The sequence below is a fragment of the Entelurus aequoreus genome, linkage group LG05 (assembly GCF_033978785.1).
Source record: "Entelurus aequoreus isolate RoL-2023_Sb linkage group LG05, RoL_Eaeq_v1.1, whole genome shotgun sequence".
Classification (NCBI taxonomy): Eukaryota; Metazoa; Chordata; class Actinopteri; order Syngnathiformes; family Syngnathidae; genus Entelurus; species Entelurus aequoreus.
The window spans coordinates 1048757-1068079 of NC_084735.1; the positions used below are offsets into that span (position 1 = coordinate 1048757).

At 35.8% G+C, this 19323-nt stretch overlaps 1 protein-coding gene across 1 annotated transcript; it reads right to left on the reverse strand.

The window, feature by feature from the left end:
• Positions 1–255: 255 nt before the first annotated feature.
• Positions 256–18677, reverse strand: LOC133649536 (ubiquitin-fold modifier 1). The gene is made up of 6 exons (XM_062046126.1): positions 18578–18677; positions 18418–18474; positions 15832–15889; positions 10983–11022; positions 8083–8115; positions 256–525 (listed from the first exon to the last, which is right to left on the reverse strand). Coding segments are annotated over exons 1-6 (294 nt in total). The 5' UTR covers positions 18580–18677; the 3' UTR covers positions 256–421.
• Between the last annotated feature and the right edge of the window lie 646 nt (positions 18678–19323).

A 19323-nucleotide genomic window follows, 5' to 3' on the forward strand; every position in this document is an offset into this window, starting at 1 on the left:
GTAGTTTGATATGAAAGCACATAATCTTAAACACAATAAAATACAATTAAAATGCATTTAATTAAAATTACACATTATGTAATTTAGTATAAAATAAAAAAGATACATATTCTCTTTTAATTATATTTTTTAAATATTATATATGGATAATGTGTGTGTACTATACATCCTCCCTGTACTGTAGTTTGATTTAGGAGCACATCATCTCAAACATTACTATACAATGTGTGTACAAAGTGAGTCGTTTTAAAAGTGTTGCGTGCCATGAGTGTTGTTTTTATTGTCATTTACAAAGATTAAAAAACAAAAAGACATATTTGTTACTTCCACTTACAGACTGAAGCATGCAGCGAGCCATGTTAGCGTACGTCTGCGCGCTCACTGTGCACGGCCGAGTACATAAATAGGACGCGGGGCTGAGTCATTGTCTTCTCGCCGCAGACCGGCGGCGTCCGTCTCCTCGTCCTCCCACTCGGTCTCTGGGAATGAGGCGCAGCTCTGAGCCGTGTTTGAGGAACACGTTCCCTGCAACACGAGACAAAACCTCCATGAGTCAGTGTGTTAAAAAAAAAGCCAATTAGCGTAAAACTACATTAGTGGAAAAAGTCTTACTTGTGTTTATTTAAGGCTGTAACATGTTATGTTACAGCCTTATAATCAATCAATCAATGTTTATTTATATAGCCCTAAATCACAAGTGTCTCAAAGGGCTGTACAAGCCACAACGACATCCTCGGTACAGAGCCCACATACGGGCAAGGAAAAACTCACCCCAGTGGGACGTCGGTGAATGACTATGAGAAACCTTGGAGAGGACCGCATATGTGGGTAACCCCCCCCCCCTCTAGGGGAGACCGAAAGCAACGGATGTCGAGTGGGTCTGACATAACATTGTGAAAGTCCAGTCCACAGTGGATCCAACACATCAGCGGGAGTCCGGTCCACAGCGGGGCCAACAGGAAACCATCCCGAGCGGAGACGGGTCAGCAGCGCAGAGATGTCCCCAACCGATGCACAGGCTAGTGGTCCACCCGGGGTCCCGGCTCTGGACAGCCAGCACTTCATCCATGGCCACCGGACCTATGCAACTCCCCCTCGCAAGGGACAGGGGAGAAGAGGAGAGAAGAAAAGAAACGGCAGATCAACTGGTCTAAAAAAGGGGGGGTCTATTTAAAGGCTAGATTATACAAATGAGTTTTAAGATGGGACTTAAATGCTTCTACTGAGGTAGCATCTCTAACTGTTACCGGGAGGGCATTCCAGAGTACTGGAGCCCGAATAGAAAACGCTCTATAGCCCGCAGACTTTTTTTTGGCTCTGGGAATCACTAATAAGCCGGAGTTCTTTGAACGCAGATTTCTTGTGGAAATGGAATAAATGCATTGTAGTCCTCACAATTCTACAAACAATTCCCCTTAATGACGATGTGAAAAGGTTTATTTTCAATATTTTTGCAAATGTATTTAAAAAAAAGACAAAAATCAGCATGTACAGAGAAATCTTGATGGAAACCAACACTTCCCATCCAACCTGATTAAGCTAAAAAGGTGCTGCAAAGACGAATGGGCGAAAAATATATGAGGTTGTAACTGCTGCCAAAGGTGCATCAACAAAGTATTGAGCAAAGGCTGTGGATACTTATGTACATGTTAGCTTCTTTTTAGTTTGAATACATTTGCAAATTCTACAACAAAAAAAACATTTTCACATTGTCATTATGGGGTGTTGTGTGTAGAATTTTGAGGGAAAACAATTCCATTATGAAGTAAGGCTGTGACATGAGAGAATGTGGAACAAGTGGAGCGTTGACAATTAGGGATGATACTCGAAACCGGTTTTCCTGGTTGTTTGATAAGAAAAGAACCGAGTCCCCGGACTCAAATCCCTTTTTGAGAACCGGTACCCGTTATCGAGACCACTATAGTAAAGGAAAAGAGTTGATTCTTTATTCGAATCCCGTCCCGACCAGAAATGCTCCGTGGGACATCACAAGAAATGACGTCACGTAGCTCAGTCATTAGGCGCAGATAGCGAAAGCAGGAAAACAATGGACGGGAAAAAGCGCTCCAAGGTGTAATAAAGTTCAAAACAAAAGCTATCATCCATCGAATAACTTTACTGAGAGATTTGAGCAGACTACAAACACATGACCAACACTTTTACCACCAAGCGGAAACATAGCAACCAGGCTAGCAACGCACCTCCTTTACGGCAGCTGTCACAACCTTCTTAAAACAACCGCAGCACATACATATATATACAACACTGCAGCACATACATATATATACAACATATACAACACCGCAGCACATACATATATATACAACACTGCAGCACATACATATATATACAACATATACAACACCGCAGCACATACATATATATACAACACTGCAGCACATACATATATATACAACACTGCAGCACATACATATATATACAACATATACAACACCGCAGCACATACATATATATACAACACTGCAGCACATACATATATATACAACATATACAACACCGCAGCACATACATATATATACAACACTGCAGCACATACATATATATACAACATATACAACACCGCAGCACATACATATATATACAACACTGCAGCACATACATATATATACAACATATACAACACCGCAGCACATACATATATATACAACACTGCAGCACATACATATATATACAACATATACAACACCGCAGCACATACATATATATACAACACTGCAGCACATACATATATATACAACATATACAACACCGCAGCACATACATATATATACAACACTGCAGCACATACATTTATATACAACATATACAACAGCGCAGCACATACATATATATACACAACACCGCAGCACATACATATATATACAACACTGCAGCACATACATATATATACAACATATACAACACCGCAGCACATACATATATATACAACACTGCAGCACATACATATATATACAACATATACAACACCGCAGCACATACATATATATACAACACTGCAGCACATACATTTATATACAACATATACAACAGCGCAGCACATACATATATATACACAACACCGCAGCACATACATATATATACAACATATCTCCCTTTTTGAACTTTTGTTTTTCTTTCCTTGTAAACGTTACAAAATCACACTGTAGATGTGTTGTCTGTCTAATTATAAATAATGCAGACGAGGCGTGTTGGCTGAGTTCTTGACGTTTACTTTCACAGCGTGGCAACATGCAACACTTTTCGGGGCTACTGCGCATGCTCGTCACTCCCGTTGCATGCTGGGTAGTGTAGTTGTTATATTCTCTAGCTCATAACATTTTTCCCCCATAAAGAAATAATGTTAACTCAATAAAGTGTATTTCTTTTTTTAGCTTTAACTTTTCATTTTTTAGCATTGTAACCACATTTGCAAACAACTTTTCTCTTCATAGAATTTTCTTTCAATAAAGAAATAAAGTGCAAAAATGTCAAAGCATCATAACAAACAGTTATGTTCCAATAGCAGCAGAAGTGCACTTTTTGGAGAGCTGTATTATTTTCACTTTTGTGCCCAAGGGACTGATTTTATTTAACACTATATTATTATTTATACACCTATAGTGATCACAGAGACATCTTGTTTTTGTGTTACTGTATATATTTGTTTCTCTGAAAAATCCCACTTAATATACTTTGGGTAACAACAGTCAATATTTATTTATTTTATTTTATTTTTTTAGGTGGGTAACAGTCAATATTTATTTATTTATTAGATTTTATTTTTTTCTTATATAATAAAAGTGAGCTTTTGTTAAACCAAATATTGTGTGTTTTTTTCCATATACAACAACCTATCTGGACTCCATAAGAGAATCCATAAGGAATCGGTTCGAAAAGAGGATTCGATAATAGGCTCAAACTCGATCATTTCTTATCAAACATCATCCCTATTGAGAATACTGTACGCAGCAGATCTGGAAGGACTGCCGCTGGCCGTGGTGCTGAAGTAGCACTTTCTGCCTTCCAGAACTAAACCACAAGCTGACACCACGTCTTCTGATAGAAACTCTGATCTCGGATAGTCGAAAGCTTTCAGACTTGCTAGAACAAAGTGCGTCATTGAAAAAGTTTTGGACATTTCAAAAGGCGAAGACAAGAGGCCAGGGTTGACTATGGTAACATATTTGCGTGAGTATTGGTCAGACATTGATTATTTATTTCAAGTTTCATTCATTCAGACATTTTTTTTTATACAAATAGTCTGAAATGGAAGAGGCAGAAGCTGAAGTTTATTACACCTATCACAACTACTCATGTCTTCTGCATGCAGTTGTGCATTTTTTTGTAAAGTTTTCCGTACATCACCAAGAAACTCATGAAAAAGCTCCATCCTGTTCATTTGACATCCATTGTGAATATATTTTTTTACAATTGATTTCTTCAAAATTATTTTAAATTGAATTAAAGCTCTTATTCCATAAATCAATCCCAACACAATGCTTGTTCTCGCGTATGTCTTTTTTTTAAACATTTCTTTATTTGGGGAATTATAGTCTGTATTTATCTGATATAAGTGCATGACGTCAGCCTCGTAATAAAACAATCAAAAAGGTATACATGCTTTGTTTATTGTCTTACTCAGGCCTAATAATGCAGGGGCCGTACTTATCAAGCTTCTTAGAATGACTCCTAAGAAGTCTGCTAAGAGTTGACTTAAGAGTAAATAAATTCTTGGCTGAAAGCTGCACTTAAAAGTTAGTTATCAAGCGTCTTACTCACACTTTCAGCCAAGTGTAGGACTGAATCTTAAGTGTCACACTCAGAGCTGAATGACGACATTACTATGTGCCGTAAACGCAGTTTTAGGTGACGTCATTTCTGTGTCCATAGAAATGACCAATCACGGAAGGGAATCCCTTGTCTAAGAATAAAGAAATATCTTGGAAATATTGAAGTGGACAATGGGAGTGTATATTTTGACAATAAACTACAAAATAATACAAAACAAACTAGTCCCCGCCGGCACTCACGCTACCGCTCCCTCTCTTCTCTCGCCCACACACTCACTGACGTCACTCACCTCACGGCCACACACATACGCTACTCTCATAACATTTTCTTTCCAATTCATTAATTAGGCAACTAATTTGAAACTGGTGTGGGTGGCTCTATATATACTAGCCCACTGCAGACACATGCAGAAATCAACAAGGAATCGAAAAGTATTAAATCTGTGACAAAAATAATACCCGCTCTGTCTAAACCAGGGGTGGGCAATTAATTTTTACCGGGGGCCGCATGAGCAACCCGAGCACTGCTGGAGGGCCACATCGACAATATTTCAATTAAATTTTGCTCAATATTATTTTTGATATATACCGTAAGATAAATAATAATAATAATAATAATAATTAATAATAATAGTAATACTTCAACATAGTGTGTGTAACAGCATTCCATGACTAATATAAATAAATTAACATTAATAATAAATGACAGTAAAATAAGCACACGTATGACTGAGGAGTCATAGTGTAACTTTGTGTGGTGTTTGAGTTGTCCGACTTTTTGTGTGGCCTTAAACGCAGCAGTGGTTTAGTGCTATGCGTGTTGGTGACAGATGACAAGTTGGTTTTGGCCTGGTTTGTACGGCAGAAAATGACTAGTTTTTCGAGATAGAATTGTTTTACTCATATTTTTGGTGTGGTTATGTCCGAATATAAACAGTTTTGCTCAATAAAGTGATCGATATAATTCCTGTCCTCGAAGCATCTCGATAGACGTTACAATAATTGAACGGTGTTCAATTGAACGGTGTTGACGAACACCGTTAGGGCCGCTTGTTGTCACTGTCACTCAAAGTTGCATTGCAAAATTACATAGAATAAATATGTTTATTTTGTTTAGAATTCAGATGGGATTTGATTTGGTGCGCGGCATATATTTGCTGTGCGCAGCGGACGCCTGAGCAGTGCGCAATTGCGCAGGCGCGCACCTTAGAGGGAACGTTGCATGGCAGTCCATGTCTTGTTGAAAACATGCCATTCTTCATCAACTTTTCTCTTTTTAGCGTCTCGGGTGTAAAGCGTGCATCCCTTGTCGCTGCATGTGCACCTTCACTCACAGGTTACACACGGACACACGCCCATAAATAATACTTTTCAAAATAAAAGCAGCACAGTTGTATTGCGCGCACGACATAGATGTTTTTTCAACTTTATTTTGTAATTAATGATTGCAGCTGTTCACATTCACTCACAATCACGCACACGCATACGTCCACACGGAAGTAATACAAATAACGATTTTCAAAACAAAAGCAGCACCGTTGTATTGCACACTCGACATAGATACTTTTTAAAATTTATTTTGTAATTTATAATTGGCCTCACGCGGGCCGGACAGGGACGCACAAAGGGCCGGATGCGGCCCGTGGGCCGCAGAATGCCCAGGTCTGGTCTAAACGATACCGTTTGATCAGCTGCTCGTCATCAAACAAATCCAGGACATCGTTCCGCTCCCTGAACGTTGGCGCACGTCTCTCTCGCCTCAGTGCCATCCCCCGCTGGCAACTCCTAACCACCTTTGAAGGTCTCTTAAATATGGTGGAGAGTAGGAGTGATTCTTAGACTTAAGAACGTTGATAAAAAGCTTTTATTCTTAAGTTTGAGAGTAGGACTAAATTTCGCAAATTCTCAGGACTTAAGTGTAAAATGGCACTCTAAGAAGCTTGATAAGTACGGCCCCTGGTCTTTAATAATGATTAGTAAAATAAAGCACAATTCTGAAAAGTATGTGAATCTTGATCTTGTTGGTCAGAACTGAGATTCTCTGGGAGAACATTTGAGCTCATATGTTCAATAAATTATTATAATATTTTTTTTGGAATGTAGTTGGACTCCTCCCGGCCTCGTTGTGCTTGAAAAGGAACGTCCAATGGTCTTTTTCTGTCCTGGAATGACCTTCATTCTTCTAATAATTATGTCTCACAATCAATGTTATGAATTATTGACCTGTTTAAGGCTCCAATATTTCCCTTTTGAATTTTTTAATTTTTTTTTTGGGGTGGGGGGTGGGGTGGGGGGTGGGGGGGGGGTGCGGCGGCATATCTTTTCTTGACAAAAAGGGTATAAAATAGAGATGTCCGATAATATCAGACTGCCGATATTATCGGCCGATAAATGCTTTAAAATGTAATATCGGAAAGTAAAATGTATGACTTTTTAAAAGGCCGCTGTACGGAGTGGTACACGGACGTAGAGCAGTTGCTCTCCCAGTCATACTTGCCAACCCTCCCGACTTTCCCGGTACACTCCCCAATTTCAGTGCCCCTCCCGAAAATCTCCCGGGGCAACCATTCTCCTGAACTTCTCCCCATTTCCACACAGACAACAATATTGGGGGCGTGCCTTAAAAGCAAATCACATAAAATGGACGGCTTTTCACACACACAAGTGAATGCCACGCATACTTGGTCAACAGCCATACAGGTCACACTGAGAGTGGGCGTATAAACAAGTTTAACACTGTTACAAATATGTGTGAACCCACACCAAACAAGAATGACAAACACATTTCGGGAGAACATCCGCACCGTAACACAACATAAACACAACACAACAAATACCCAGAACCCCTTGCAGCACTAACTCTTCCGGGACGCTACAATATACACCCCCCGCTAGCCCCTACCCCCCCAACCCCGCCCACCTCAACCTCCTCATGCTCTCTCAGGGAGAGCATGTCCCAAATTCCAAGCTGCTGTTTTGAGGCATGTTCAAAACAATAATGCACTTTGTGACTTCAATAATAAATATGGCAGTGCCATGTTGGCATTTTTTTTCCATAACTTGAGTTGATTCATTTTGTAAAACCTTGTTACGTTGTTTAATGCATCCAGCGCGGCATCACAACAAAATGAGGCACAATAATGTGTTCATTCCACCACTATATATATTGGTATCGCTTGATATCGGAATCGGTAATTAAGAGTTGGACAATATGGGAATATCGGCCATCTCTATAAGTCCCCATGTTGCTTGTGTTGTGTTGTGTAGTGCAGGCTGAAAGCAGAACACTCACCTGCAGTTTGTGCGGGGTTGATTCCTATACCGTCTGCAAGGAAAGAACGCCAGTCAAACGTGCGCACAAACGACAAACATCATTGCTATGTAACGAGAAGCAAACATAAAGGAGACATCGGTGACACAACCACACACCTGCCTTGGATTTACCTTGTGGTGCACACTGGCGGGCCACAGCATTAGGCACACCTTTCAGTCCAATGAGATTAGACTTGGACAAACTTTATGGATCCTCAAGGGACATTGTTCCACACAGTAGCTCAGTTACAAATGATGGAAAGGACAATGCAGATATAAAATGAGATGCCGAAGATCACTCATTTATATTGTATTTGTCTTTTGGTCAAAAGGTTACTCTCTAAATTGTTTTTTTTGTGTGATTGATACTGTATTACTGCCTCACCCAATATTTAACACAAAAAAATAGAAAAAAAACAGGCCACTTCTCACCAACCCCTCTACTCTCTTCTTACATTCCCAAGGCGGATACAAAGATCAGGGGCCGTACTTATCAAGCTTCTTAGAATGACTCCTAAGAAGTCTGCTAAGAGTTGACTTAAGAGTAAATAAATTATTGGCTGAAAGCTGCACTTAAAAGTTAGTTATCAAGCGTCTTACTCACACTTTTAGCGAAGTGTAGGACTGAATCTTAAGTGTCACACTCAGAGCTGAATGACGACATTACTATGTGCCGTAAACGCAATTTTAGGTGACGTCATTTCTGTGTCCATAGAAATGACCAATCACGGAAGGGAATCCGTTGTCTAAGAATAAAGAAATATCTTGGAAATATTGAAGTGGACAATGGGAGTGTATATTTTGACAATAAACTACAAAATAATACAAAACAAACTAGTCCCACGCTACCGCTCCCTCTCTTCTCTCGCCCACACACTCACTGACGTCACTCACCTCACGGCCACACACATACGCTACTGTCATAACATTTTCTTTCCAATTCATTAATTAGGCAACTAATTTGAAACTGGTGTGGGTGGCTCTATATATACTAGCCCACTGCAGACACATGCAGAAATCAACAAGGAATCGAAAAGTATTAAATCTGTGACAAAAATAATACCTGCTCTGTCTAAACGATACCGTTTGATCAGCTGCTCGTCATCAAAAAAACAACAACATTGTTCCGTTCCCTGAACATTTGCGCACGTCTCTCTCGCCTCAGTGCCATCCCCTGCTGGCAACTCCTAACCACTTAAGACACCTCTGAAGGTCTCTTAAATATCGTGGAGAGTAGGAGTGATTCTTAGACTTAAGAACGTTGATAAAAAGCTTTTATTCTTAAGTTTGAGAGTAGGACTACATTTCGCAAATTCTCAGGACTTAAGTGTAAAATGGCACTCTAAGAAGCTTGATAAGTACGGCCCCTGGAAGTTTCTTTGTCTTGCTCTTTTTTTCCCCCCTTCCTCTAAGCAGCATAGACTTGTTTCTCTGCAAACTGATGTTATTTTAGATTAGGGCTGCAACCAACCCTTATTTTCAAAGTCGATTAGTCAACGACTATCTTAACGATACTACGTTATATCTACTAATCAGATAATAAAGTGTACGTGTATTTAATGGCTCAAATTTTTCCATCCACCTTTAAAACCTCTAAAGGCTTAGTGGCCACATCCGTGGACATCACCTTTTAGCTCTTATTTCCAAAATTGTTTACACTACTGAATTGGGGTCTTATGGCCACTTATGTGGACACTTATACTGCCATCTGGTGGTGTCAGAAGAGTATACCATACAATGGAATTTGGGGGGGGAAAAAGTGTAAAAATAAGATTTAGCATGTCATTAAACATCAAGTACACGTTTGTGTACTTATGGACTAAGTACATTATATCAAAAGATGATTCTTACTTTTTATTTTAATTAGGGTCTAATAAGCCCAAATAGCAAAGATAAATAAAATAAAAAAGCATGTAAACAAACAGCTTGAGCCTTAAGAGGTTAAATGCAGCTGAAGTTATTTTAGACTTGTGCTTACGAACAACAAAGATGACTAATTCATTCAATTCAATTCAAATATTTATTTATACTGCTCATTCAGCTGTTACAATGATTATCAAATTGTTTCCATTAAAAAGAAAGTGAAGGCAAAGTGCTAAAAAATTATTTTTTTTACCTTGTTTATTAGACTTCGACTTCCTTTTTATTGTCATTCAAATTTGAACTTTGCAGTACAGATAAGAACAACATTTGGTTGCATTAGCTCATGGTAGTGCGGGATAAAAAAATCAATAAGGTGCAGATATAAATTAAATAGATTACTGTACAGATAAATATATGGCACTTTTGCATATGCATCCACGTTTATGGATGTATGTTATATTGTCTTTATATGCCAGCCAGTTTATACATTTTTGGGGGGAATTGAGGGGATTATTTATGTATTATGTATTAAAAACTGTTAAAATAGCAGCAATGAAAACAAACAACAAAATCTAACTTCCTCTAAAAGAGAAGCATTGTGTGATGTTTCAAAAGCTGCACACTGATATATTGACTATTGATTAACTATTGGCAATTGACGCTGCTTTGAAACGCACTTAAAATTGATGTAGACAAAGTCTAGCTGGCTGATTTAAGCTAAAAAGAGAGTTATTTTTCACACACCGAGGTTGAGAGGCGTCTTCCCTTCAGAAAAAAAAACAAGGTCTGCTTTGCAAAATGAGCAAGAGATTGATGTTTTTAGCATGAATAGGAAGAAATGTTAATGTTATCACTGGGGTGGACCCACCTCCTGCCTGGAAAAACGAGTGACTATTGTCAAATCAAATTGGGCGGCAAATGTTATTGTCGACTAATCGTTGCACCCCAAATACTTAAAAGGCCATAGCTTCCTCTGGACATGTCTTTATTGAATAGGAAACATTCCAAAACACTCACCATTGGTGATGATGGCGCTGGTGGCTGGGGGCACTTTGAACTGCGGGGAAGTCAAGCAGAGAATGAACGCAAAATACGAATATATTTAAAATTGATCTCGAAATGTTAGCGTTCAAAGTATATGACAAAAAATAATAATAATAATTACTTGAAACACTTTTGAGTGGGACCCTTGAGGGTCGAAGGGATGTTATTAACAATGTGGATTGTTAATAAAAATGGACAATGCTAAAAAATGATTAAGAATGAAAATAAATGTTATGAATTATTGACCTTTTTAAAGCTCAAATAACTTCACATCAAATACTTGACTTTTGAATTTTTTGGGAAGGAATATTGCATATTTTTTTGGACAAAAAGGCCAAAATTGGTATACAACATTTAAAAAAAAAAAAAAAAAAAAAAAAAAAATAATTAAATTCAACAAATATATTTTAAATTGATCTAGAAATTTTTTACTTCAATATATATATATATATATATATATATATATATATATATATATATATATATATATATATATATATATATATATATATATATATATATATATATATATATATATATATATATAATTTATGAATTAAATACTTTTGAGTGGGACCCTTGAGGGTGGAATGGACCTACAATGTGGATTTTTAATAAAAACAGTCAATGCTCAAAAAATAGTTAAGAATTAAAATCAATGTTATGAACTATTGACCTGTTTAAGGTTCAAATAACTTCACATTAAATATTTGACAAATTAATTTTTGGGGGAGGAATATTGCATATTTTTTTGACAAAAAGGACAAAATTGCTATAAAAATACAAATAAAAAAAAACCTACTTAAAATCAACAAATATATTTAAAATTGATCTAGAAATTTTTGAGTTCAATGCCATCCATCCATCCATTTTCTACCGCTTATTCCCTTCGGGGTCGCGGGGGGCGCTGGAGCCTATCTCAGCTACAATCGGGCGGAAGGCGGGGTACACCCTGGACAAGTCGCCACCTCATCGCAGGGCCAACACAGATAGACAGACAACATTCACACACTAGGGACCATTTAGTGTTGCCAATCAACCTATCCCCAGGTGCATGTCTTTGGAGGTGGGAGGGGCCTATCCCCAGGTGCATGTCTTTGGAGGTGGGAGGGGCCTATCCCCAGGTGCATGTCTTTGGAGGTGGGAGGGGCCTATCCCCAGGTGCATGTCTTTGAAGGTGGGAGGAAGCCGGAGTAGAACCCACGCAGTCACGGGGAGGACATGCAAACTCCACACAGAAAGATCCCGAGCCGGGATTGAACTCACGACTACTCAGGACCTTCATATTGTGAGGCAGACGCACTAACCCCTCTGTCACCGTGCTGCCCTTCAATGTATATAAAAGAATATATATATATGAATTAAACACTTTTGAGTGGGACCCTTGAGGGTGGAATGGACCTATAATGTGGATTCTTAATAAAAACAGTTAATGCTCAAAAAATAATTAAGAATTAAAATCAATGTTATGAATTATTGACCTGTCTAAGGCTCAAATAACGTCACATTAAATATTTGACAAATTAATTTTTGGGGGAGGAATATTGCATATTTTTTTGACAAAAAGGACAAAATTGCTATACAACATTCAAAAAACAAAACAAAAAAAACCTACTTAAAATCAACAAATATATTTAAAATTTATCTAGCAATGTTAGAGTTAAATGTATAAATATATATATATGAATTAAATACTTTTGAGTGGGACCCTTGAGGGTGGAATGGACCTGTAATGGGGATTATTTTATTCTTTTTTAAAACAGTCAATGTTCAAAAAATCATAAAGAATTTAAATCAAACGATTAACTATTGACCTGTTTAGGGTTCAAATAACTTCACATCGAATATTTGACTAATTATTTTTTTGGGGAGGAATATTGCATAATGTTTGACAAAATTGGTATACAACATTGAAAAAAAAAAAAAAAAAAAAACTTAAAATCAACAAATATATTTACAATTCATTTACAAATGTTAAAAAAAATAGTTATATAAAAATAGTCAATGCTCAAAAATAATTAAGAATTAAAATCAATGTTGTTATGAATTATTGACCTGTTTAAGGCTCAGATAACTTCACATCAAATATTGAATAATTTAACTTTTGGGGAGGAATATTGCATATTTTTTGGACAAAAAGGCCAAAGTTGCTGTACAACATTCACTTTTTTTTTTTTTAATTACTTAAAATCAACAAATATATATATATATATATATATATGTATGTATGTATGTATGTATGTATGTATGTATGTATGTATACACACACACACACACACACACACACACACACACACACACACACACACACACACACACACATATATATATATATATATATATATATATATATATATATATATATATATATATATATATATATATATATATATATATATATATATATATATATATATATATATATATATATATATATATACACACACATTAGGGTAGCAACAACTAATCGATTAAATCGATTAAAATCGATTATTAAAATAGTTGCCGATTAATTTAGTCATCGATTCGTTGGATCTATGCTATGCGCATGCGCAGAGGTTTTTTTTTTTTTAATAAAAAAAAATAAATATATATATACATATTTTTTTACTAAACCTTTATTTATAAACTGCAACATTTACAAACAGCTGAGAAACAATAATCAAAATAAGTATGGTGCCAGTATGCTGTTTTTTTTCAATAAAATACTGGATAGGATAGAAATGTAGTTTGTCTCTTTTATCCGATTATTAATCGATTAATCGAAGTAATAATCGACATATTAATCGATTATCAAATTAATCGTTAGTTGCAGCCCTAATATATATATATATATATATATATACACATTTTATTTTATTTTTTATGTAACCTTTCTCTGATTATATGCCCTCAGCTATCAAGGCAGAAAGGAAATGTCAACACAAGCATGGAAAACAAACAATGTAAACAACATTGAAGACTTAACAATACGATCTTAAAATAGGGAATGTGTAAGAAATGCTTCATAAAGTATAAGAAAATAGTGCAAAGTGTCAAAATGTAAACAGAGAAACCTGAGAAGAACTATTTTCTGCTGATTTAGTGGCAGGAAATAACGTCTGTGTAACATGATTTTGCCGTTATTCTTATTTAACTATGAAAAGGAATTTTTGTTATGCAGTAATTATTTAAATTGTATTGTTATTATATCGGTCAATATCAATTATTATTGATATTTCTTATGACCTATGGAAAATAAGAAGGAGGATAAAATATTTTTATTTGAAATGTAACTTGCTCTGATTATAATGCCCTCAGCTATCAAGGCAGAAAGGAAACACAAACATGGAAAACACTCAATGTCAACAAAATAGTAAAATCCCATTGAAGACTTAACAATAAGCTCTTAAAATAAGGAATATGTAAGAAATGCTTCATAAAGTGTAAGAAAATAGTGCAAAGTGTGAACATGTAAAAATAGAGAAACCTGAGAAGAACTATTTTCTGCTGGTTTAGTGGCAGGAAATAACGACTGTGTAACATGATTTTGCCCTGTTATTTTTATTTAACTATTAAAATTATTTTTTGTTATGCAGTAATTATTTAAATTGTATTATTATATCGGTCAATATCAATAATTATTGATATTTTTTATGACCTATGGAAAATAAGAAGAAGGAGAATAAAATATTCTAGATTTGTATTTAAAATGTAACTTTCCTCTGATTGTAATGCCCTCAGCTATCAAGGCAGAAAGGAAACAAACAATGTCAACAAAATAGTAAAATCACATTGAAGACTTAGCAATAAGATCTTAAAATAAGGAATATGTAAGAAAATATTTATAAAGTGTAAGAAAATAGTGCAAAGTGTGAAAATGTAAGCATAGAGACACCTGAGAAGAACTATTTTCTGCAGGTTTAGTGGCAGGAAGCTACAGTTGTGCTCTAAAGCAGTGGTCCCCAACCACTGGTCCGGGGACCGGTACCGGTCTGTGACGCATTTGCTACCGGGCCGCACAGAAACATTATTATTTTAGAAACTACCGCATTTTCTCCGACTTAAATTTCGCCTCTCCCACTAAACACACCAATAAGTTTGTTAATAGATATATATTACAACTCCTTTGTTATAGTACATTGGACAACGCACATTATTTGACATATAAGATGTTAATGTGCCAGATTGTAACCAAAGGCTCATTTTTTTTGCTGTTTTTATCTGCCACACGTAGAAAGCTGGTCCGTGAAAATAATGCATACATTAAACCGGTCCCTGGTGGAAAAAAGGTTGGGGAACCCTGCTCTACAGGGTGAGCGCGGCTAAGGTAGTGTGGTATCAGCAGGTCTTGCCTTGCATCACGTACAGACCACATTGGTCTGACTACGGTCCCTTTAAAAACTATCCAAAAACCTGTCCGGGTGACTTTTCCTCTTTTATCTACATTTTTTTCATTGTGACTTTCTCTTCTCACTCCATGCAAAGAATCAACCAAACAAACGTGATAGTCGATACTGTCACCTGATTGGCTGTCAGCGTGTCACACTTCACTTCCTGAGAGCGAGTGCCTTTTGTTCATGCAACCAACCTTGCTACCGTCAGACGGAAAATAAAACATGTTTTATTGGTATCGAGCACGTGTCCATCAGGATATATTTTGATATTGTTTTATCGCCCAGCCCTATGTTACATTGCTACACAAGTGCAGTGGGGATGAGATCCAGATGAGCAGTTTGTCATCATCAGTGCATTCAGCCACAATGTATTGTAAGAACCAAGGAATAGACACACGCTATATTATCTCACAGTATTATTCATTCATAATTCTTATTATTCTTACCTCCTCAGCAGCAAACTTTAGAACTGCTGTGAATGGTGTGCTGTCAGGGACACTCAGTCTGCAACAAAACAACATTTAAAACATAAATACTCCATCTTTGATGCCATGATGTCCATTAATTGCAACTCTATGGCGTTTACTAGTGTTTTCAAAGTGACATTTCATCTGTCTTTTATTTCATTTACACTCCTGGATAGACACATCAAATCAAAACATGCAGGGGCCATTTTGATATTTTTCATTTTCACAACTAATACAATATATAGATTTTTTTTTTAACCTTTCGGGCTCTCCTCAAGTTCGGTCCCAAGGACCTGGAAGGGTCAAAATCAAGGCCCGGGGGCCAGATGCGGCCACTTCATTTTATTTGGCCTTCAAAACCCTGGAAATAACATGCATCAATAAAGTACTGTAACTTTTCTCACTAAATGTATTCTTTCTTTCTATTTTGGGAGGGGAAAAACAATACATGTACTCCATGTAACCGCAAATGATGTTAACTTAAATATTGTCTAATTATGCAAAAATATATTATCAAACCTTCAAACCATTTTTTTAAAAACGGAAATAAATACTAATAATAATGATTTCAAAGCAAGCTATCCATCTAATTGTGCAATGTAAAAGTAGCAATAGATTTCATGGTAAAATTGTGAAATTTACTTTGGTTTTTACAGCATTTTTCTAGCAATGAAAAAAACTGTACTTTTTTTACTGCAATAAACTGTGGTGCCGTTTTGGCATTTACAGTAATACACCCAAAAAGCTACAGTTATTGATTTGCGGTAAAACAAAAAACAACAACTGGCAGCTCAGGTGCCAAAATATTACTTTAAAATTGCATTTTTTTTTATTTACAGTAAAAAAAAACTCATGTACATTTTTCTGGCAACATAGCTGCCTTTTCTTTATTTATCATAAAACGATAGTACTGTTTTTCCATTTACAGTAATACACTAAATTTTGAGGTGAAACTATTGCAACTTACCCTATTTTTTTTTTTACATATTTACTTTTTTTTTTTAAAAACTACTAATAAAATGAATTAAAAATTGGTGTAATAATACTACTCACTGTTAGAAGCGGGCCTCTGGGGCCAAACATAACTGCAATGTGGCCCTCAGTGAAAACATCTTTGACACCTCTGGTCTAAGTCATGGTTTTTTTTCTAAATAAGTCATATATTTTTATTCAAAAAAATATAACTTCAGGTCTATCTGTCTATATAAAGTTGTTTTATTCTTATGTTGTATCCCCTTTTTGTCAAAACCCTATTTTTGTGGTAAAAAAACACAAAATATGCAATATTTCCCACGTATGATACAGTAGGTAAGGTTGTGTTTTTGCCTCATCCTGGTGAGAATCCTGCGTGTGCCTAAAGCATTAAGGAGGGGGACTATATATGCATTCTTTACGCTTTCTTCACTCACGCTTTAAGTGAGAGCTGAGGCTTAAGTGCAACCTTACTTACTTATTTGAAGTAATTGGAGCCTTAAATAGGTCAATAATTCATAACATTGGTTTGAATTAATTATTCTTTTTTGAGCAATGAGTTTTTATGAATAAATCCCACTAATATTATTGGGGATCCTAAAGGGTCCAAGTAATAAAAGTGTTAAAAATAAGGCACACATTTTTTAATTATTTTTACTTTTAACACTTAAATCTCTAGATCACCTTCAGGTCTAAGTTTTTATTATTATTTTTTTTATCTTTTTGTTGTATGCCCTAAATTTGTAAAAAAAATAAAAATAAATAATAACACACAAATTACGCAATATTTTCACCAAAAAATATTTAAAAGTGGAATATTGGATGTGAAGTAAACAGCATTGAATAGGTCAATATTTCCAAACAATATTGACTTTAAAAAACAAAAACCGCCTGCATAGCAGCTTTGTTATTAGGGTCAACATTGCAACTTTTTCTCGTTATACCTTTTTGCTCTTTTATTCCACTTTTTATGTTTTGTTTTTTAATAGTATGTGTAGAATGTTAATTTAAAAAAAACACTTAAATCTCTAGTTAACTTTCAGGTCTAAGTTTTTGTTAATTGTTCATGTTTTTGCTGTATGCTCTTTTTTGTCAAAGAAAACAAACACACATAATACGCAATATTTTCACCAACAAATATTGCAAAAAAGTGGAATATCTGATGTGAAGTAAACAGCATTGAATAGGTCAATATTTCAAAACAATATTGACTTACATTTTTTTTTTTTAAATTTAAACTGCCTGCATGGCAGCTTTGTTATTTGGGTCAACATTGCAACTTTTTCTCGTTACATTTTACCTTTTTGTTCATTTATTCCACTTTTTTTATGTTTTAAAAAAAAATAAAATATTTTAATAGTATTTGTAGACTGTGCCGCAAATGGCCCCCGGGCCACGCGTTTGACACACTGATTGAAAGTATCGCGAGAGTTCGCATATGCTAGCACAAATGCTAAAATAATACAAATGTATGGACGAGTTGTTTACATCTAAAACCAGGACGTAAAACAACCTTTTCAGCGTATAATAAAGATGCCAGGAGATTATTAATAAAATAAACATATGTTGCTGAGCTGTCAGTGTAATACTCACACTTTGAACGGGAGCCGGGGGTCCGACGTCAGTGTGATTTTAAACGTAACTTTGGACCTGGACAAGCCGACACAAAGAGCAGGTTTCATTGCGTCTGTTTTAACAACACAATTCTCACATTTCAGAGGAAAAAGTGAACGATTAGAGAGAAGAAACTTACATATTTCAGGCGAGGCGACGCTGGTTTGTGAGCTGTTTACACACACCCGGAAGTCCGAAGGACCCCTTCATACACGTCATCAATTTATTTGTGTTTTTTTATTAATTTTTTTTACACATAATTACACTCATTTGATGTTTTATAAAAACACGAATTTTTGGTGTGATTGAATATATATTATTTTACAGGAGAAAACACTGAAAGTGCGGTAACGTTTTAAAACAGGCAGTCTTGCCGGTCTACTAACATTACCGTAAATGACAACAGTGAGGCGCACTGACATAATGACGGTGGAAAGTGTTGGACTGGCCTCACATTTGTTTTTATTTTTTCCTTTTTAAAAAAAAAATATTAATGCATTCTGACAGTGAATGTTGAACAATTGTAAACCTAAACACATACATAATTATAACTTTATGAACAGATGTGGCATTACTCTTTTCGAAAAACAGCGCAGATGCAAAATTGCAATAGAAAAATGGGAGCATTAACAAAAAAATAAAAATAAATAAAAATAACAAATAAATTAGATTATATCTAAATAACCAAGAGACAAGAGGAGAACATACTAGAATATAGGTGTATTGCTAAGTACAGGACTGTACAGGTACATTGGAATTTGTGTGAGTTTCTACCTGAGTCAGCTTCTACCAAAAAACAAAAAAATTAAAAAAAAAATATTAATAAAAAAAAAAAAGATGAATGGCATTGTAAGAGAAAGGGAAATAAAAAGGGGTACAAAAAGT

Bases quoted from the DNA above. Each gene is read 5' to 3' on its own strand.
- LOC133649536 (XM_062046126.1), bottom strand. The intron at 15,890-18,417 runs GTGAGTATTACA...GTTTTGTTGCAG, and splicing joins CCCCGGCTCCCGTTCAAAGT to ACTGAGTGTCCCTGACAGCA. The intron at 11,023-15,831 runs GTAAGAATAATA...ACTTCCCCGCAG, and splicing joins TAAAGTTTGCTGCTGAGGAG to TTCAAAGTGCCCCCAGCCAC.